Consider the following 22,756-nt stretch of genomic DNA (forward strand, 5'->3'; position numbering starts at 1 on the left):
CTTGTTTTTGGTGTTTTTATCTTTCATTGTTTATGTTGCGAACTGCCTTGAGATGTATGGATAAAGGGCAGTACAGTGGTTTATCCCATTTTAATAATAACAATAATAATAATAATAGTTTGACACTATTAATGTTAAGGGAGAATAGCCTTTAAAACACCCACCCTAGGAATTACTGGGGCGGGAAGAGGATGCGATCTTGCCGGAGGAGGAGGAGAGAAAATCCACACCCCGGATTCCCTCGCTCCTTATTGGCCCGCCTCCGCCGCTGCCACCCCCGATCCCCGTCGCGCCTCCCGCCCGCGCCGCTCCCCGACACGGGCTGGGCGAGCCATTCCTCCCGTAGGGACGCCGCCCCTGCGCCCGCCCGCCCCTTTTTCCCTGGCTCTCCCAGTCAGGCGGCTGCGCTGTCACCCCGCCCAGGCGCCGCGGGGCCCTGAGGAGCCGGCCTGCCGGGCACTGATTGGAGAAGCCGCTTGGCAACCGCAGCCAGGGCGCTGCCGCCGCCGCCACTACACAAGCCGGGCCGGGAAGGCGAGGAGCAGCTGGGCGCCGGCAGGCAGGCAGGCAGGCAGGCAGGGCCGCGTTGGCTGCTGGCGACGGGACCCTCTTCCCCTCCTTCCCTCCCTGCCACTATCCCGGTGGCGAGGCTCCGCTTGCCGCCATTTTGCGCGCCCCCGCTAGCCCTGGTCTCCCCTCGCCGCTTTGGGAGGGAGCCTCCCCTGAGGTGAGCCTCTGTCTCTTCCCTGAGGGATGGGCCCTACGGCTGCCCTGGCTTGGGTGGGCGGCGGCGCCTCCGCTGAGGGGGGGGGAACCGGGTCGAAGGAGCGGGAGGGTGGGAAGGGATGCCCGGGGCCTGAGGGGAGGCCCCGAGTGAGTGCCCGTTCGGGGGGCCCCCCTTGGAGGCGTTGGCAGGGCAAGGGCTTGGCGCTGCTGGTGGTGGCGGCGGCGGCGGGAGGGGCGAAGCGACAGCCTCCCTTGGGCTGCTTTGGTGCTGAATGAGCGAAAGGACCATTTTCTTTACTCCCCCCCCCAACCCATCCTGCTTATTTGTCTCCCGTTGAGTCAGTGCATGCTTCATCGCCACGGCTGCCTCTCCTCACCCTCCGCCGGCCTCGCGAGGGGAAAGTGTTGTATGCGTGTGCATTGCTGCTGAATTTTGTCCGTTGCCCATGGCTTTGTTGCATTTTGCTTCCCGTTCTCTGGCGAACGTCTCCTCCTCTCGTCCCCGCACCTCCCTCTTCTGCCTTTGTTATTGCAGCATTATTAGCAGGGCAAACCTCCCAGAACGGGTTAAGCACCTCCTGCAAAGCTGCTCTCCCTAAGTAACCCAGATCTGTCCTGGGCACATAAGAGACATTGCTTGTTTGTCTGTGCTGTGCTTGGTGTGCTTGACAGAAGAGGATGCCTGAAACAGGTTTGCAGTGTCACTGCAAAAAAAGAAAAAAGATGCGGTGTTTTTATAGCCTGTCTTACCTGCTCTGAGGTTTTTAATTGTGCGTTTTCCCGAGGAAGCATTCCAGTTTTGTGTCCTAAAGTCCCTGCTCCTGACTAATTTCATTGCAAGGGATGGCCTTATTGGGTCACAGTACAGTAGCTTTTTCAGCGTGTTTTAGCAGGAAAAACTTGAGTGTCAAGTATCCAGTTCCCTGTTACAATCCTTTGTTCACACAATTGAGCTGCAGTGAAGGAAGGGTGGGTTCGTGGATGCATGCATGCGCATGCTTCTTTTAGAATGTGTTTAGTTTAGTGACAATCCTGTGAGTGTACGAACGAAGGGTGACAGTTATTGTGGATGCATTCTGAATACAGGAATGCAAACTTGACAAAACATATTGGCAGCAGGCAGCTGCAGATGTTGCAGCGACTGTATACAATAGCTCGAGACAATAATGGAATACTTTGTTCTTTGTTTGAACAAAGAACAAATCAATTTGTTGACAACCTTAGTTTGAAGGATGCCATGAACATAATAATGAATGCCTGTGACTTTTCTGGAGTACCATGTGTCTCTGGTATATTCTGCTTTGGAGACCTGAATAGCAATAGGTGACACATGAGAACGGCTAAATAAATATAATATGCTGACATAACTGTTATGCTAGTGACCCCTTCTTATTTCTATGTGGTAATCTTTAGAATAGCCTTTTCTTCTCTTCATCTCCTGATTAATTGCTGTAATTAGTTTGTTTTATCACCTTCCATTCTTGCTTTGCTCATCTATTTAATTTGATAATCTTTTAGACAAATAATAGTTGGAGAATAAATTATAGCAGGTGAAAACAAGAGAATGCAAAGCTATTTGACAACAAAAATTATTCATTTTGGCATAAATGGGGCAACATAGATCATGAGAATTATTTTAGCTTACCACTCTGTAAAGGTGCAAAGGCTGTGGCTTTTCAGTGCCCCATTGGTTGGTCACAGATAACTTCTGCACTTGGCTATTCTTGAAGCCTCCTCATGGGTTTTCTCTTTCACAAATATTTTCACAAAATTTTGGTGCCAAATAAATTTTCTAGGAGCCGCTTGAAAGTAAGAAGTAGAGATCCCAATGTAGGTGCCTGGCAAAAACATTCCTCTTCTCCCAGGCCTTTGGCTAATTATGCAATCTTTGGCCTATGAAGGACAGCATAGAAATTTTAATAATGATGATGATGATAAGAGTTTTATTCTTGCTGTTATGCTGCAGGCTCTTCCACCCCACTTCTCCCATATAGGGTTTACTCGAAAGATGCCAGGCTGAAATCTATCTAGGAATCATAGCTAATATTCCATTGAGGTTCCCCTCATTGTAGTACTTCCAAAGAAACCTTTCTGTCCTCTTCAGTAATCTTGACACCAGGATCAGTTTTCGAGACACTGGATTTTTGCATCTACCTCCTGTCTGCAGCACTGTTGCATTTTTATATCTTAGGTTCAATCCAAGCACTGTGGCACTACCAGAAAAGGTGTGCTAATTATGATAGAGCTACCATCTTCCTTTCATCCCTAGCATAAGGAACATATAGTAATTTTGTACCACCTGACATGCATCCTTTCTGGCAGGCCAATAGACTACAGCTATGGAGCAGGAGGATGTGAAGCATTTGCTCTTTATTTATTGAATGGAGGTTTTGGTTTTTGCAATTAGAAGCAATTGTTTTCCCTTAGTAAGCCAAAGAGTTGAAAAATAGTGGGTCACTGAGTGCTTTTGCTTTGTTGTGGCCTGGCTTGGGTAATATTGCTGAAGCATAATCCTTCTAAAACAAAGCATTTCTTCTACTTCTTTTATTTCAGTCAGAGGGTTAAACATATGCATTTCCTTACCATAAAATAAAAAGGGGGTAAAAGTGCTTGCTTTTTATTGGAATGCCCTATTTATATTATTATAAGAATGACTAGAATGGGTGCTGTGAAGAGCTGAAAAGCACTGGGATTTTCCCTTTAAGTGCATATAGTTGTGTGGAATGTTTATTGTAAACCAGTGGTGGGGAACATGTGGCCCTCCAGATGTTGCGGCACTACAAATCCCATCATCCTGGTGCTGCTGGTTAGGGCTGATGTGAGTTGTCCTCCAACATAATTTGCAAGGCTGCAGGTTCCCACCCCTGTGATAAACAATGAATATGTGTTATAATCACAAAATAAAGGGCACTTTTTATCCATATTCAAAGTTATTGACCCTCAAATATGCTTCTTACTGAACAATAAGTAATACATGGTCATAATGTAAATAAATCTATGTACCTTTTAAAATTTAAATGCTACCTTAATACCTATTTGCCACAAATACTTATCCTTATCCTTTGATTAAAAAGCTGTTAGGAGAGGCTAAATATGGAATAATAAACTAGTGTCTTGGCCCCTAGGTGCCTGCCTGTCTTTTTGTGTTGCAGAAATTGTGCTTTGTCAGGATGTGTTTTAAATAATAATAAATACTATGCCAAATGCATATTCAGTTATTTGCATATTAATCTATTTTAGTTTTCTGTTGTATATTGAACTTCTGTTTACAATTACTTTAGATGCTACTGTGCTATTTTGGGAGATAAATCATTACACAATAGCAACTAATTTTTCAAATTATGGGCTTGAAGGACTGTCTCAAATTGAGGGTGACCTTAAGTACAGTTTGTTCCCTTTCTAAAGAAGATTCTAATTTCTTTATTAACACTTCAGTTTAACAATCAAAGAAATGAAAGGAACCAACAAGTGCTTCAGGCAGGCTTCAATACTAAACACACTAGAGATGGGAAGTACCACACTGGTACATTCTTCTGACACATACATAGGATTGTACTGTTGGCTAGCCTGTTGTTTCAAGGCAGAATTACCTGACAACTTGTGTTCTGCAATATGATCGTGTTAAAGCCACATTGCATCACACAGTTCATCTAGCTTGCTGAATAAATATACGAAGAGAGCCAAACCACAAGCTACAGCGGAGGGAAGAAACTTAGTATTAGATATACTCACAGTACAGTGGTTCCTCGCAAGATGAAAAGAATCCGTTCTGTGATTCTCTTCGTCTAGCGGTTTTTTCGTCTTGCGAAGCAAGCCCATTGACGGATTAGCGCTATTAGCAGCTTTTAGCAGCTTATCTGCTGATCGGATCAGCTGATAAGCGGCTTAGCGGCTTAGAAAAAGGGGGGGAAGGGAAAAAACCAGCAGGAACTCGCAAGACATTTTCGTCTTGCGAAGCAAGCCCATAGGAAATTCGTTTTGCGAAGCACCTCCAAAACGGAAAACTCTTTCGTCTAGCGAGTTTTCCGTCTTGCGAGGCATTCGTCTTGCGGGGCACCACTGTAATTTAGCTCTAAAGGCACTAAATTATAATTAAAATATAATCTTAGCATCTATAAAATACATTTATTAATTTGTGATTTAAGACAATGTTCAATTTATTACCTTAAAGCAGCCTTTAAGAAATAAATTGTTACTTGCGTACTAAGCCTTAAATCTTGTACTCACTTATCTGGAAGTAAGTCCCATCGAACTCAGTGGGATTTACTTCTAAGGCCTCATCTGCACTATGTATTTAAAGTGGAATTATTGATTGATTGATTGCATTTATATCCCACCTTTCCTCCAGCAAGCTCAAGGTGGCGTAAATAGTTCTCCTCCCCATTTGATCTTCACAACAACACTGTGAGGTAGGTTGAGCTGAGAGTGACTGGCCCAAGGTCACCCAGTGAGCTTTATGGCTAAGTGGAGATTTGAACCTTGGTTGTACAGGTCCTAGCCAGACATCCTAACCACTACACGACACTGGCTTTCCATTATATCACTATATCACTTTAAACAGCTGTGGCTTCCCCGAAAGCATCATGGGAAGTGTAGTTGCTGAGAGAGTGCTGAGAGTTGTTAGGAGATCCCCTATTAATTTTTGCTCCCCAAGCTACAATTCCAGTGTGGTTTAGCAATCAGTCCCCCTTCCCAGGAAACTCCTGCAACTGTAGTTCTGTGAGGGGAATTGGGGCCTCCTAACAGCTCTCAGCACTCTTAAACTTTAGTTCTCAGGCTGCTTTGCAGGAAAGCATAACTGTTAAGGTGCTACACTCAATATGCCAGCAAGTTTGGAAAACTCAGCAGTGGCCAGAGGATTGGAGAAGATCAGTCTACATTCCAATCCCAAAGAAAGGCAGTGCCAAAGAATGCTCCAACTACCGCACAATTTCACTCATTTCACATGCTAGCAAGGTTATGCTTAAAATTCTACAAGGAAGGCTCAAGCAGTATGTGGACCGAGAACTCCCAGAAGTGCAAGCTGGATTTAGAAGAGGCAGAGGAACCAGAGACCAAATTGCAAACATGCGCTGGATTATGGAGAAAGCTAGAGAGTTCCAGAAAGACATCTACTTCTGCTTCATTGACTATGCAAAAGCCTTTGACTGTGTTGACCACAGCAAACTATGGCAAGTTCTTAAAGAAATGGGAGTGCCTGATCACCTCATCTGTCTCCTGCGAAATCTCTATGTGGGACAAGAAGCTACAGTTAGAACTGGATATGGAACAACTGATTGGTTCCAAATTGGGAAAGGAGTACGGCAAGGCTGTATATTGTCTCCCTGCTTATTTAACTTATATGCAGAATTCATCATGCGAAAGGCTGGGCTGGATGAATCCCAAGCCGGAATTAAGATTGCCGGAAGAAATATCAACAACCTCAGATATGCAGATGACACAACCTTGATGGCAGAAAGTGAAGAGGAATTAAAGAACCTTTTAATGAGGGTGAAAGAGGAGAGCGCAAAATATGGTCTGAAGCTCAACATCAAAAAAACGAAGATCATGGCCACTGGGCCCATCACCTCCTGGCAAATAGATGGGGAAGAAATGGAGGCAGTGAGAGATTTTACTTTCTTGGGCTCCATGATCAGTGCAGATGGTGACAGCAGTCACGAAATTAAAAGACGCCTGCTCCTTGGGAGAAAGGCGATGGCAAGCCTAGACAACATCTTAAAAAGCAGAGACATCACCTTGCCAACAAAGGTCCGTATAGTAAAAGCCATGGTTTTCCCAGTAGTGATGTATGGAAGTGAGAGCTGGACCATAAAGAAGGCTGATCGCCGAAGAATTGATGCTTTTGAATTATGGTGCTGGAGGAGACTCTTGAGAGTCCCATGGACTGCAAGAAGATCAAACCTCTCCATTCTGAAGGAAATCAGCCCTGAGTGCTCACTGGAAGGACAGATCGTGAAGCTGAGGCTCCAATACTTTGGCCACCTCATGAGAAGAGAGGACTCCCTGGAAAAGACCCTGATGTTGGGAAAGATGGAGGGCACAAGGAGAAGGGGACGACAGAGAATGAGATGGTTGGATGGTGTTCTTGAAGCCACTAGCATGAGTTTGATCAAACTGCGGGAGGCAGTGGAGGACAGAAGTGCCTGGCGTGCTCTGGTCCATGGGGTCACGAAGAGTCGGACACGACTAAACGACTAAACAACAACAACAACAACAACATAACTGTTCAAAGTGGTTAGCTGCTTAAAACTGTCTATACTACTTTAGTGCAGTATAGTGTAGATGAGGTCCAAGTATACATGCATAAGATTGCACTGTAAATTGGAAGTTGCAAATAGTGAGAAGGTAGGAAGTTTTTCAGGCAGGAAAATCTCTCCACCTTTTCAGATACCTATGGAAGGCATACAAGCAGGACCTGAGCACACCAGCATTCTCCTCACTTGTGATTTCCAGCAAGCTTTCCAGCAGTGGCCTACTAGCCTTGATAGCCTTATCCTTCATAAATTTGTCTAATCCCCTTTTAAAGTCATCTAGTTTTGGGGACAAAGTGCAGCTGCAGAACAGAGGAGAGAAGTGGTTTCAAAAATAGGGCTGCGAAGGTGAAAAGGAGATTTAGTAGTTGCATAGGGTGGGAAGGGGAAGCTTTAGGGGGCTAATGTTGGGAAGTGCTGGTGGTGGGGTTGGACAGCAGAGCAAGCCTTGGGGCAGAGCCCTCCCAGCATGCATGTTTGTTTATTGTCTTAATATTTTTAGCAATGTGCTCCTTGAATTTATTTTTCTTTTTGGTATCCCTTATGGTATGCTTGCATTTATTTTAGACCATTGTCTCATGCAATGACGGCAACGCTTGCTAGTCTACTTAGAAAAGGCTTAGTCAAGATTGCATGCAATGACAATTTAACTCTCACAGAGAAAGACGCTACTGAAGCAAAGCCTTAGTTATTTCCATCTGTGTCAATTGGTTGTCATAGCTGACCAATATAAGCTGTTATGTGGAGTAAGGATATATGACTTACATTTCTGTAAAAAATATTGGAATGTCTGAGTGGTGATACGCTATGAAAGCTTTGCTTTTTCAACAAATAATTAAATCAGAATTGGAAGAAAACCTGCAAATTCAAAATGTGTATTAAAAAGAAAGGGATTCTAAATCCTTCAGTCATTCTGAAGTATTAGCCTTGGATCACTTTGGTGACGTTGTGTGCCATATGTGCTGGCTGTTTGTGGCATACTGAGGAGCTTGAGCTGCATCTTTCAGATTTTCTGGATGGTGGTTTATCTCCCAGTGTGATAAAATCTCCTTTGCATATGCCTTATAGTCCCTGATATGAATATATTGATGAACCAGTGTGTTTTATTAATTTTAGAGATGTGAAGACCTGGGGGGGGGGGACACTAGAAAAATGGGGGGAGGACAGGATTTTCTTTAATTTTTCTGTTGTTTATTCTGAGCCTATAAATCTCTAGTAACATTATAATTCTATTGACTAGTTACTTACAAAAAGCTTCCACATACATAAGCTTATTTTCTTACTGGACTTATTTCTTTGGTAGAACTAAACTTTTTGTTTTGTTGCCCTGTGACTAAGCTGTAGGGTTCTTCACACTAGCATGTAGAATGAATTATTGTACAAGACAGACAGAACTTTCCAAATGCAGAGACAATGCCCCAATCCAACTTTAGTCATGTGTAAAAATGGTATTCACTCATAATTGTACTAGGCTGTGGATGCACATCCAAATATGCATCTCATTGAAAATAAAAGAATATAGTACCTATAGGAGATGTCTGTGTTTGGGTGCACATTGGAAAGTACAGTTAATATGTATGTGCATGTCCTGATCCAAAACATAATGAGTGTGCAGAAGCCTGCTTTCTAACACAGTGGTGTAGCTTGGGGGGCATTGCCCTGGGTGCATTTTTTTGAGGGGGCACAACCAGGCACCCCCCAATAGTTATTTTATTGAGGGAAGCCATGCCCAGGCTGGCCTTTGGGGCTGGGGTGTGGGTGGCAGCAGCAGTTGCTCCACTCCCAAGTCAGGCTTGTTTTTCCTTTGGCATGCCAGGCATATGGGGCTGCTGGGGTACTGTGGTAGGCTCCTTCTCCCTCTGCCCCCAGCATGCCCCATCTCCGAGTGCTTGTGCCCACCTGCCCTTGGTGCTGTGGGGCTCACACAACACCACTGTCCTAACATTTATCTCCAGGATCTTCTTATCTGGATCAGGGTACTGTAGTTTACTCTTTGTTACTTTTTCTATCTTTATCCCATTTTTTATGCATGATAAAAACAATTGTGAGACAAATACTAGGTCAATAAATGTTTGATATCTCCATCAGTATTAACATGACAAACATCTCAACTTCTATTTTTCATCAAATTAAAAAACTTGGTCACTAGTACAGGACTTTTAAATAAGAGCTGTTAGTTTTTCCTTACCACTTAAAACACTCATTACCAGCTTCTAATTCAAGAATTGAAAGCTATGATAAACAAAAATGATTGTTCCTTCCAAGGGAATATGATTGTGTGTTTAGGGCCAATTCACACTTCACTTTTCTGCTTGGCTTGTCCTATGATATACAGCTCATGGTTTGTCTGAGAGAGCTTAAACCATGAACCTAAATTCAGATGACGCATAAAGACAAACCACAATCTTCTCCCCAAGAGGTGGCATGTGTGCTTGTTTGTGCTAAGCCATGGTCTTAGCATTACATGTAAACAGGAATGTTAATTCCCTGTTCCATATATAGCGAGGAGGATAACTTCTTAGACTGGGACTTCAATAGTAGCTATGTAACATCTGATGCGCCTTACTTCCAGTGCTTAGGCAAAGCTGGAAGGAGCACTGCAGTGTAATCTCCACAACATGTGCTACCTATTTCAGCTTTTAAGCTCACAAGAAGCAGCACACACAGCAATATTAGTGCTGCAGCAGTGCTCTTTGCATCCTATATCAGGGTGGGATGGATTCTGAGGTCCCCCATCCTCCAAGGGTTTTTTTGACAGGTGATTTAAGTTCAGTAGAAGGAATTGGGAGTGCACTTTTTATTCTTCCTTTGCAGCCTGGCTTGAATTAAAACCAGGGATGTGAAGGATCCCTTGGCTCCGAAGCGCCTTTGGCTCTGAAGTGCCCTCTCCGATTGCATGGAGCCCAGACAGCCCCGTGGTTTTCTTCGGAGCTGAGGGCGATGAAACAATCGCTGAGACGGCTAGAGCGTCGGTGGCAGAAAACTCACTCCGAATCTGACCGGACACAGGTTAGAGCTCAACGCCGAGCCTACCAAGTGGCAAGACTTTCTTCACTGCCTCTATTGCATCTGCAGAAAATAGTAGCAGGAGACTCTTTCAGGTGGTTTGCAATTTAACGGAACCACCTTTACCACCGGGGCCTTGTAAAGACCCCAAGATCTCCTGCAACGATTTTGCAAAGTTTTTTTTGCAGATAAAATCACTCATATTCGGAAGGAGCTAGACACCACCGTGGGAGCAGGGCTGGAGCGGGAGAGTGCTAGAGCTCTGTCTGGTCAAGTTGCATGGAATCAATTTCAATCCGTTATCCCCGAGGATGTGGACAGGCTGCTTGGACGCGTGAAACCAACCACCTGTCTCCTTGATCCTTGCCTATCCTGGCTAATAAAAGCAAGCCGGGAAGGGCTGGGCGATGGGCTCTGTGGGGTGGTGAATGCTTCCCTCTGTGAGGGAACATTCCCAGATCCGCTGAAAGAGGCGGTCATTAAACCGCTTCTTAAAAAACCATCTTTAGACCCGGCCAGTATGGCCAACTATCGCCCAGTCTCAAATCTTCCATTCTTGGGCAAGGTGATTGAGCACGTGGTTGCTGAACAACTCCAGGCATGCCTGGAGGATGCAGACCATTTGGATCCCTTCCAATCAGGATTCAGGCCTCTTCATGGGACTGAAACTGCCTTGGTCGCACTGGTTGATGATCTCCGGCGAGCTAGGGACAAAGGTGAGAGTTGTTTCCTAGTTCTGCTGGATCTCTCAGGGGCCTTTGATACAATCAACCATAACATCCTTCTGGACTGTCTAGAGGGGCTGGGAGCTGGGGGCACTGTTATACAGTGGTTTCGCTCCTTCCTCCTGGGCCGTGTTCAGAAAGTGGTGGTGGGGGATGAGTGTTCAGACCCCTGGGCCCTCACTTGTGGGGTGCCTCAGGGTTCCGTCCTCTCCCCCATGCTTTTTAACATCTATATGAAGCCGCTGGGAGAGATCATCAGGGGGTTTGGACTGGGTGTCCATCAATATGCAGATGATACCCAGCTCTACCTCTCTTTCAAATCAGAACCAGTGAAGGCGGTGAAGGTCCTGTGTGACTGCCTGGAGGCAGTTGGAAGATGGATGGCGGCTAATGGATTGAAATTGAATCCTGACAAGACAGAAGTACTGTTTTTGGGGGACAGGGGGCGGGCTGGTGTGGAGGACTCCCTGGTCCTGAATAGGGTAACTGTGCCCCTGAAGGACCAGGTGCACAGCCTGGGAGTCATTTTGGACTCACAGCTGTCCATGGAGGCGCAGGTCAATTCTGTATCCAGGGCAGCTGTCTACCAACTCTACCTGGTACGCAGGCTGAGACCCTACCTGCCCGCGGACTGTCTCGCCAGAGTGGTGCATGCTCTAGTTATCTCCCGCTTGGACTACTGCAATGTGCTCTACGTGGGGCTACCTTTGAAGGTGACTCGGAAACTACAACTAATCCAGAACGCGGCAGCTAGACTGGTGACTGGGGGTGGCTGCCGAGACCACATAACACCGGTCTTGAAAGACCTACATTGGCTCCCAGTACGTTTCCGAGCACAATTCAAAGTGTTGGTGTTGACCTTTAAAGCCCTAAACGGCCTCGGCCCAGTATACCTGAAGGAGCGTCTCCACCCCCATCATTCTGCCCGGACACTGAGGTCCAGCGCCGAGGGCCTTCTGGCAGTTCCCTCATTGCGAGAAGCAAAGCTACAGGGAACCAGGCAGAGGGCCTTCTCGGTAGTGGTGCCTGCCCTGTGGAACGCCCTCCCACCAGATGTCAAAGCGATAAATAAGTACCTGACATTTAGAAGACATCTTAAGGCAGCCCTGTTCAGGGAAGTTTTTAATGTATGATATTTTAGTGTTTTTTTGGTTTTTGTGGAAGCCGCCTAGAGTGGCTGGGGAAGCCCAGCCAGATGGGCGGGGTACAAATAATAAATTATAAATTATTATTATTATTATTATTATTATTATTATTATTATTATTATTATCTTTCCTAGGGAGATGTGGCTCTCTGCAAATGAAGATCATTTATTTGCATCCTTAACTTGAATTCAGAGTGTGTTCTGTTCCAAATTCTTTCTTTGCATAAAAAAATCAGTACTTTCTGAATTTGATGCCTTTTCTTTCACTGTATTGACTTGCTGATGCATATAATTTTTTGATGCTTGACCTTTCCTACGATGTTGGGCCAGAAAAGGTGGGTGTGGTTTGCCCCAAATGGCCTGGTGAGCCAACATCTGAGTCCTGGCAGGCCTAATTAAGCTGGATTGGAGGTTCCCACCACTGTCTTTTAGTTACTGTTATAGAACTGATGATTGCACCCTCCTTAAGGGAATTTAGAATATTGCCTTCTGCTAATTTCTAGTGAGCCTGTCTATAATAATCTTACTCTGGGTGACCAGATACAAGAGAAGAAAGGGTTTATGCATCTTTGATTGTTGTGTAGAAGAGGGAATTCCAGCAGATTGAGTTTGTAATGCAAGGTTGAGAAAAGCTGCACATGCTGAAATTTCGTCTTCTATACAACTTAGAGAAGGTATTGGTGCCTGTTCTACTTACCTATTGGGAAGTGTGTAAGACATCTAATTTGTAAAAAGGTTTCTGTTGACACTCCCATTAAAGCTGCTGCTTAGTGTAAATCTACTCCCTGGCAACGTATTGTATATCATACCACTTTCTGCATCAATAGCATATATAAATATTTAATGAAATTACTAACACAGGAAGTACGTTATCTGTACTACTCTAAATTGTAAAATTGAAATCTTGGGATCCTGTTTCACATGAGATGTATTTGTAGTCTCCTAATCCTAAGAAACTTAGTGGATAGCTAAACATGATTCCTGAAAATGAGGTTGTTAAATTATTTGATAAGTCATAGTATCATTAAAAATACTACTAAAAATCTGGGATCTTTTGAGATGGAGAAGGGGAGCGATTTTAGAGGCTGTGATAAAATATTATATAGTTTTTGTACTTACGATTGTCAATCAGTTTAGTTCCTCTGAGGTTCCCATCTATACAGAGAATATCTCCAAGGATCAAATGTCTGTCCCAAATGCTTAATGGGAACTGAAACAATTATGATGAAATGTGAGCAGCTGCCTTCAAGAGGGAAAGACATCTCACTTGCCTAGAGTCTTTGTGGTTTCTCCTCCACATACACTGAGCAAAGAGTTGTTTTGTGTTCTGTGACTAACACCTTCTGTGGCCCAGCTGCTTCTTATTTTCTCTCTCCCTCTATCCACCCCAACCCCCCATATATGTCAGCCAAGAGCATAGGCTCAGATTTATGGGTGTGTATGTCAATATGTGATTTTTCTTATTCTAGCCTTCTGTGTCTTAAAATCTGACTGCAGATTAGAGCCAGTCCTATTTAATGCAAAATCTCACTTCCTGGACAATTGATATTGTGTCTGGCGGGATCTTTTTGAGCTCACATTTGTTTCTGACAAAGACAGTGCATGCTAGACAGGCCATGAAATGCTGCAAAACTTAAAATGCAACACAAACGAGGAAATGAAATATAACTACAGTACTAGAATACAACTGACATACTAATTAACAAATCCAGATTGACATGTGCATATCCCTACATCATTGGTCTCAATTGCAACTCTGCCTGTGAGTTCTTACAATTGGGATTCTGAAGTTCTGGGTGGGAGAAAGCAGTGCTGGAAACTGACATGTCTGTGACTAACAATGAATCATGGGAGTTGTCCTGGCACTGCAGAGCTGAAGGCAAGCACACTGTGACCCCAGTTTGCCACAGGATTAAAGACTGCTGAAGAAGCTACATTCCCTACTCTTCAGGTAGAACATAATGGAAGGAGGGAAGACCAGTAGGGAGTTTGTCAGGTTTGGGAAACTGCTGCAACTGCAGAATTAAAGAGAAGTATACTCTGGCCCCATCCATCTGCTAGTAGAGAAGCAGCTTCTCCAGTACTTCCTTTCAGCTTACCCTTTGATCCCTTTTTTCTAGATCTGTCTTCAGCCTTAAGCAAAATGTACATGCTTCTTTTAATACAGTGCAATCCTTTCAAACATGAAGACTTATTTGTGATTACAAAGATTCAGTACTTGTATTGTATTGCTCAGTACCTATTAACAGTATGTTTGCTGGGCTAGATATGCTGTTTAAATGAGACCCTCACAACCATGGAAAGAATAATCATGAAGACTATGAAGTAGAATAGTACAAATGCCCAGGATGAAATCTTCATGTCTGGCATACCATGAGCATTACCTCTCGCTATCATTTTACAAACACTAGAGTGATTCCTCCTTATGGACTATCTGTAGATGAAATACATAATAGTGACTTTTTATGAACACACTTGGGAATACTTCACACAAGACTCTTTTCCTACAGATATAATTTCCATGTAGGAAATCAAGTTGTAAGTGACAAATGCACATGTTTATGTGTATGTGGAGTGGAAAGTGACAGCTAATCACCATTTTTATGTGACTTTATTATGGGAAGAAGGAAAAACAGCAAGAAACCAGTTCAAAATTTCTATATATACAGAGGTTTAGGACTGTATCAAGTGCTGGGCAGAGGGACTTGTGAAACATTTATTCAAACAGAATTTTAAATAAGAGATTTGAAACCTTACTGTTAGAACACAAATGACTAAGTTTCAAATACAGATTCATATACAGTTGGCAGATACAAACAGTTCATTAAGCAAATGGTAAATGAAAACAGTATGCATATTAATACTTGGCATACTAGTTTATATCCTGTCAAGTGGTAAGGAGATGTGTGGTCGAAATGGTCATTTTGTATTACTCAGTGTAAGATTTCAATCTGTATTCCATTCTTGAGACAAGTAACTGAGAAGCAGCTACAAATCTAAAAAAACGAATAAATACAATGATTTTTACTCTTTCCTTTAACCTTCTGCAGGAACTTAAACAGAAAAAGTCTTGTACATAGTTTATCATAAAACAATATTCAAAAGAAAATGAATGTTGCAGCAGCCACTGAAAATCCCCCCTTTCTCTTTTTTGTTTCATTTTGTTAGTGCATAATGCACAGATGGTATTATTGATAGTGCACATTTACTTGATCTTTGGATTTGATTTGGAGCATACGATAGGAAAGGCCAAATCACATGAAGTCTATATTAAGTAATGTTTTTGCCTGGCTCTTAAATATTAATTTGCTAAAACAAAAATGTAGGCAGAAATACTCCATAGCACGCAAGTGGCACTTTGATAAAATGCAGGTAGCAGTTTGCAAGATTGTTACATTATTCAATCATGCTGATAATTCATTGTAAAATTAACAATTATTTTTGCTTAATAATATTAATAATTCTAAAGTAGATTACTGTTATGGGGTTCCCCCCCAATGTAACCAACAAAATGTCCACTTTCTGAATAGCCAGATATTCTGCTTTAACGCATATTGAGTTTTTTTCTAAAGGAGATGTTGTTCAACTGTTCTTTATGCTACTAAACGCTTGTAAACTGAAACATAGTTAAGTAAAACATAATCTGCCCTTGATATTCGTAGCCCTCTATATGAAGCTGAACTGCTAGCTGTACAATTGGGCCAAATTATTAGTGATGCTACATTGAGCTGCATGAACTTTAGTGGTTAAGCGTACTACCAAGCTGTAGCATGTTTCATGTAAACAAAGAAAAAAATGCTTTTGACGATGTCTGTTTGCTAACAAGATGCAGGTCAATCCCAATTTTATATGTAGCTTTTTCTTCTTCTTTCCAGTCTTTCACAATGACGGCAGAAGAGACAGTGAATGTAAAAGAAGCTGAAATAGTCAAGCTAATACTGGATTTTTTGAATTCAAGAAAACTTCATATCAGTATGTTGGCTCTGGAGAAAGAAAGTGGAGTAATTAATGGACTGTTCTCAGATGATATGCTTTTCTTAAGGTAAAAATAATTATCATAGTATTAAGGATACTGTTTAAACAAAGCTCACATTTTTGTTGCTGTTGTTTAAACTCACGTCCATGCCTTTAAAATGCTTTGATCCATCTTGGACTTTACAGTATCTTGACTGACTTGTTATCCATTTCTGTATGTGTACTGAATAAAATTTATCCATAACCCCTTTTAAGCACTTGGCTGCAAGACATGCCAAGTGTAATGCTATACCTATAAGTATCTGAAACATGCATAAATACATTTTTAGATTATTGTCAGTTTACATTTTTGAGCCACCTAACTTTTACCAGATAATACTGTTCAGCACAAGGCAATACAAATTATATTGCATCCAGTTGTGACTTTCAATCCTTTGATCCAGCGGACACCTCTGCTAACAGAAAGAGGAGGGTGACAATTTTCTGACTTCCTGTAAAAAGGTTTTACCTTTTTCTATTTAAATTAGTAACAAATCTTCTTAACTACTTTGTGAAGCATTGACTTTGTAAAACTGATTGGTCAGCTGCTGTAGTTGAGGGAAGGGATGTTTTGGTTAGCTTAAAAACTAAATTGAAAGTCCAGCAGAATTCAATAGATCTCTCTCTCTCTCTCTCTCTCTCTCTCTCTCTCTCTCTCTCTCTCTCTCTTAAAAGACAGTTGATCCTTGATGGGCAGTGGGATGAGGTTCTTCAGTTCATCCAACCTTTGGAGTGCATGGACAAATTTGATAAGAAAAGGTAAATTTATAGTAATTTTTCAATACCATGGCAATCCCATTTATGCAACACAACAATTAAACATGCACTCAGCCTTCATACAGCTTCAGAACTGTTGCAGTGTCTATATCTGCATTGCATTGTTCCTTACAAGCTTTTCTCAATTAACTCTATAAGAATAACACATTTCCATCACAGCTCTCACTAAAATTCCATTACACAAGTAGAAACAAAATAGCAGTGTTTGGATGAGCTCTCATAGTTAGGATTTGGGATAACAAAGGAACAATGATTAGAGAACCTTTTGGGTGCAGTGGGCTAGATCCTTATTTGTCCCTACCCTCATGGGCCAACTTTGACAGGTGAGCAGGAGAACCCACTTGTAAATTCACCTAATGCCATGATGATTGACAGCTGGCTTGGTTCACCCACCTGTCAAAGTCTGTTGCTCAGTGCTTCCTAGGCTTCCAACAGCCAGCTGGTTGTTAGGTGCTGGGGAACAGTAGCACAAGGGGCTTTGTTAGCTGTATACTCAGCTTCAGATTCACTGAGTACAGGCTTCAGCCCTGTTTTCTGCAGGCATCAGCTGTGCAGCCAAGCTCCCCTCCCCATGGGGAACTGAGTTGCACAGCTGATCTGGCAGGCTTGAATTCAGCTGATGGGCTGTGGATTCAACTCTGCTTTCTGCAGGGATTGGCTATGTCATCAAGCTCCCCATGAAGAACTCTGTTACACAACCAATCCAGCCACACCTCTGCCTGCCATATGCCTGTTGTCACATATGAAGGAAGACTTGACTTGAGGGAAACATGGGGCTGTCCCAACATGTCACTGGCCCAAGGCACATGGGAGGCCACACTCTGGACTTTGTTTTCGCAACTGGGCAGGAACAGGGTGATTTGAAGGTGGGGGTTATTGACATCAGTCCCTTGTCATGGTCAGATCACTTCCTGTTGAGGTTTAGGCTGTCAGCACCTTTTCCCCTCTGCAGAGGCAGGGGACCTATTAGGAAGGTCCACCCTCAGAGGCTGATGGATCCAGTGGGATTCCAAACGGCTCTGGGAGGTTTTCCGCCTGAGATGACTGGTGTCCCTGTCAAAGCCCTGTTCAACCTCTGGAACACCCAAATGGCTTGGGCTATTGACAGGATCACCCCTGAGTGCCCTCTCCCACTTCGTGGAGCCCGTTTGACCCCCTGGTATACTCCAGATCTTAGGGCGAGGAAACAAGCTGGGAGATGGCTTGAACACAAGTGGAGGAAAGATACGAATGAATGCAACCGAACACTGGTAAGAGCTCATTATCGAGCCTACCTAGTGGCAGTGAAGGTAGCAAAGAAGGCATATTTTGCTGCCTCCATTGCATCCTCATTATGTTGCCCAGTAGAGCTTTTCCAGGTTGTATGGGGCCTTTTACAGGCTGCCCCAAAGGAGGTGATAGATTCAACGGCAGCTCTCTGTGACTTGTTTGCAAAGCATTTTGAGGATAAAATCGCTTGCATCCACCCAGATCTTGACTCTGTTATTATAGCAGATGAATCTCATGGGGTGTCCAGAGCACAGTCTAGTCCTGTTGTGTTGGATGAGTTTCAGTTGGTAAGGTTCGAGGATGTGAACAAGGTGCTCGGATCAGTCAAGGCAACCACTTGCACTCTAGACCTTTGCCCCTCTTGGCTGATAAAAAGCAGCAGGGAGGGAACAGCTGGCTGGGCCAGGGATGTGATCAGTTCCTCTTTACAAGAGGACGTGTTCCCTGCCTATTTGAAGGAGGCAGTGGTAAAACCACTCCTTTAGAAACCTTCCCTGGATTTGGAAAACCTAACTGCCAGCCAGTTGCTAATTTCCCTTTCCCGAGCAAGGTTCTGGAGTGAGTGGTTGCAAACCAGATCCAGGCGCTTTTTGGAAGAAACTGATTTTCTGGATCCATTTCTCCATTTCAATCGGGGTTTAGGCCTGGTTTTGGCACAGAAACTGCTTTGGTCGCCCTGTATGATGACCTCTGTCGAGAAAGAGACATGGGAAACATGTCCCTGTTAATTCTTCTCGACCTCTCAGCGACTTTCAATACCATTGACTACGGTATCCTTCTGGAGTGACTGTCCGAACTAGGGGTGGGTGGCACCACTTTGGGGTGGTTCCATTCCTACTTGGATGGTCTTTCCTGGGGGGTGTTGCTTGGGGAATGCTTTTCAGCCCTGTGAAATCTTCAATGTAGGGTTTCAAAGGGCTCAATCCTATCCCCACATTGTTTAACATCTACATGAAACCCCTGGGTGGGGTTATCCAGAGGTTCGGAGTACGTTGTCAGCAGCATGCTGATGACACTCAGCTCTATTTCTCCTTTACATCTGCAGGTGAGGCAGTGGAAGTGCTGGACCAGTGTCTTGCCTCGGTAATGGACTGGATGAGAACCAACAAACTGAAACTCAATCCAGATAAGACTGAGGCACTGTTAGTGGGTAGTTCCCTATACCAGATGGGTGGGAGATCGCCTGCTCTTGATGGGGTTACACTTCCTCTGAAGCAGCAGGTTCATAGCTCCAGGGGTACTCCTGGATTCTTTGCTGTCGCTCAAGGCTCAGGTGGCTTCTGGCCCAGAGTGCCTTCCATCAACTTCAGCTGGTGGCCCGGCTACACCCCTATCTGGACAGGGATAGCCTAACTACTATTGTCTATACTCTGGCAACCTCAAGGTTAGATTACTGCAATGTATTATATGTAGGGCTGCCTCTGAAGACGGTTCAGAAACTTCAGCTAGTGCAGAATTCAGCGGCCGGGTTGCTCACCGGAGCAAGACAGTTTGAGCATATTATACTGATCCTGGTCCGACTGCGCTGGCTGCCAATTAGTTTCCGGGCCCAATTCAAAGTGCTGCTTTTGACCTATAAATCCTTAAATGGCTCAGGACCACAGTATCTCAAGGACTGCCTCTTTCATTATGAACATATCTAGACCCCTGAGATCATCTTCTGAGGCCCTTCTTTGTGTGTCTCCTCCCCGAGAGGTCCGGAGGGTGACAACATGACAAGGGGCCTTCTCTGCAGTGGCTCCCTGTCTGTGGAATGCTCTCCCCAGGGAAGTTCGCCTGGCACCTCCATTATACACCTTTAGGCGCTAGGCAAAACCGTTCCTTTTTAACCAGGTCTTAGGTTGATTTGATTAATATCCTATGCCCTTTTAAAATGTGGGTTTCATACTTTGATTTTGTTCTGTGAACTGCCCTGAGACCTCCAGGAATAGGGCGGTATATAAATTAACAGCAGCAGCAGCAACAGCAACAACAACAACAACAGCCTTGTGGACCAAATTGAAACCCATGCATGCTTAAACCTTCCCCAACCCTGTGTTAGAACATGATCTTCCAAAATTTCAGGAACAACAGTCCCAGTTAACTGCTATAATTTTGTACCAAAGTTCACATTAATTTACACTGTTACATCAGTTTTATTTCTGTTTTCTTGTGCATAGGTTTCGCTATATCATACTGCAGCAGAAGTTTCTAGAAGCCTTATGTGTAAACAATGCAATGTCTGCAGAAGATGAGCCTCAACATGTAAGCCTTGTGATCTAATCACAGCACTCTAGTTAAACTTATAAAATACAAATGCAGTGGTGCCTCGCAAGACAAAATTAATTCGTTCCGCGAGTTTTTTCGTCTAGCGAATTTTTCGTCTTGTGAAGCACGGTGTCGGAAAAGTTTTGGAAAAGCTTCAAAAATCACCAAAGTCTTCAAAAACCTCAAAAAAGGCTACCACATCGCGTTCTATGAGTTGCTCCTTGAAGTCAAGTCGCAACTGTATTAACGGTGTTAAGAAAAAGGAAACAAACTTGCAAGACGTTTTCGTCTTGCGAAGCAAGCCGATAGGGAAATTCGTCTTGCGAAGCAGCTCAAAAACCGCAAAACCCTTTCGTCTAGCGAGTTTTTCTTCTTGTGAGGCATTCGTCTTGCGGGGGCACCACTGTGTATTCTGCTTTTTAGAAGGCAATCAAGTCTTTCTTAAAGTTTGTTTTCAAGTCATACATTTTTGTTATAAGAACTATAATGCAAGGATATCTGTGTAGAAAGTAAAAACTGAAGATCACTTGATACAGTGATTCACAACCCATTATCGTGGGGCTGAACTGTGCCTTGTAAAATTAAGGTGTCAAGGTGGATAAATCTGGTGCTGAATGCAAGTTGGAGTAGGGAAAAAAGTGACCTAGGTATCAAACCTTAACCAATGTTTAAAGAAACGGCACTTATACCAAGATGTCTGAAACTTGACCTAGGAAACTATCTAGAAAACAAATTGTGCCAGCACTAGATATCATAGAAAAATGTTCGGTTGAACAGCATTTTATTGGTCACACAAGTTGAAGTTGTATTTTCATATGCGGGGAAAGATGACACTCATAAAACTGCAATTGATTATTAATAGGTGAATAGCAAAGTAATTTATCTACCTGTATCTTTATGCAGCTATGTATGATAAAAAAACCTTATTTTAGCCTTAAATAGGGGTACTCTCTTTTTTCAGTTGGAATTTACAATGAAAGAGGCTGTACAGTGCCTACATGCTCTGGAAGAATATTGTCCTTCTAAAGAAGACTATAGCAAACTGTGTTTACTTCTCACATTGCCTCGTCTGACCAACCATGCAGAATTCAAAGACTGGAACCCAAGCACCGCACGAGTTCACTGTTTTGAAGAGGCTTGCGTCATGGTAGCTGAGTTCATTCCCGCTGATAGAAAACTAAGTGAGGCTGGCTTTAAAGCAAGCAACAATCGTTTGTTTCAGCTTGTGATGAAGGGGCTATTGTATGAATGTTGTGTGGAGTTTTGTCAGAGTAAAGCAACAGGAGAAGAAATTACGGAGAGTGAAGTGTTGCTCGGCATTGACCTTTTATGTGGTAATGGGTGCGATGACTTGGACCTTAGTTTGTTGTCATGGCTTCAGAATCTGCCCTCTACTATTTTTTCTTGTGCTTTTGAACAAAAGATGCTGAATATTCATGTTGATAAACTCCTAAAACCTACAAAAGCCGCCTATGCTGACCTTTTGACTCCCCTCATCAGTAAACTTTCTCCTTACCCATCCTCACCCATGAGGAGACCTCAGTCTGCTGATGCTTACATGACACGTTCCTTGAACCCTGCCTTGGACGGACTTTCCTGTGGATTGACAATTAATGAAAAACGCATCACAGATCTTGGGACAAAAACATCTCCCATGTCTCATTCCTTCGCTAACTTCCATTACCCAGGAGTACAGAATCTTACTCGAAGTCTAATGTTAGAGAATACAGATTGCCACAGTATTTACGAAGAGTCACCTGAGCGGTAAGTTGCCCTTTACCACACTAAGGCTGGATCTACACTGATCTAAAAAAACGCTAAGAAAAGAAAAAGTTGTATAGCTCTCAATGCAGTTCTTCATTGACTGCTATACAGCGCCTCCTGGTGTCAGATTTATATAATGCATTTATAACGTTATAACCCACCAGTATAGATTAGACCTTAGTTACAATAAGCAACTGGTTCTTGAACCTGCTGTGCAATATAATGCATTAAGGTCTCCATTTTCTTACACATTTGTGTTAACTTCTAATGCAGGGGTGGCTAACCTTTTTCTGGTCTAAAGTCTGCATTCATCTTCAGACAACTCTGGGCTTCAAACCAGCAGAGGATGTGTCAAAAAGTGGATATGGCTGCTTCTCTTTCTCTGTTTTTTTATATATTTCAACTGTGTCAGACCAACACAGCTACCTAGCTGAATGCCGATGAGTGTTTATTTTGGTTTTATTGGTGTATAAATAGTATTGACATACGTGGGATAGGATGAGGTCATAGAGAGGTAATATAGAAGGGATGAGACTATATTCCTGAGGATACCAGAGAAAAGCACAGGAAGAACTCTTTCATGTGGAGTGAATGGTTAGGTCAGAAGAGACTTGGCTAAAGGCGGAGTCATGGAGGCCTAAGTCATGAAAGGAGGAAAGTAGATAGACTAAGATATACTAGATTCAGGTAGGTAGCTGTGTTGGTCTGACACAGTCGAAAAAAATTAAAAAATTCTCCAGTAGCACCTTAGAGACCAACTAAATTTGTTCTGGGTACAGTGGTACATCAGGTTAAGAACTTAATTCGTTCTGGAGGTCTGTTCTCAACCTGA

At 43.3% G+C, this 22,756-nt stretch overlaps 1 protein-coding gene across 3 annotated transcripts in view; it reads left to right on the plus strand.

The window, feature by feature from the left end:
- The first annotated feature begins 374 nt into the window (after window positions 1-374).
- Window positions 375-22,756, plus strand: part of WDR47 (WD repeat domain 47) — a 38,491-nt gene continuing 16,109 nt past the window's right edge. Inside the window, exons 1-5 of one of the 3 annotated variants that reach the window (XM_082225447.1) lie at window positions 375-727; window positions 15,729-15,895; window positions 16,543-16,626; window positions 20,073-20,157; window positions 21,122-21,924. In XM_082225447.1, the coding sequence (XP_082081573.1) occupies window positions 15,738-15,895; window positions 16,543-16,626; window positions 20,073-20,157; window positions 21,122-21,924 (1,130 nt within the window). In that variant the 5' untranslated portion in view covers window positions 375-727; window positions 15,729-15,737. Of the gene's footprint in view, window positions 728-15,728; window positions 15,896-16,542; window positions 16,627-18,958; window positions 18,997-20,072; window positions 20,158-21,121; window positions 21,925-22,756 lie in introns of those variants that run through there. The other 2 variants (XM_082225448.1, XM_082225449.1) reach the window with 2 other exon arrangements.

The sequence above is a fragment of the Podarcis vaucheri genome (genome assembly GCF_965113315.1).
Source record: "Podarcis vaucheri genome assembly, chromosome: 6".
NCBI lineage: Eukaryota > Metazoa > Chordata > Lepidosauria > Squamata > Lacertidae > Podarcis > Podarcis vaucheri.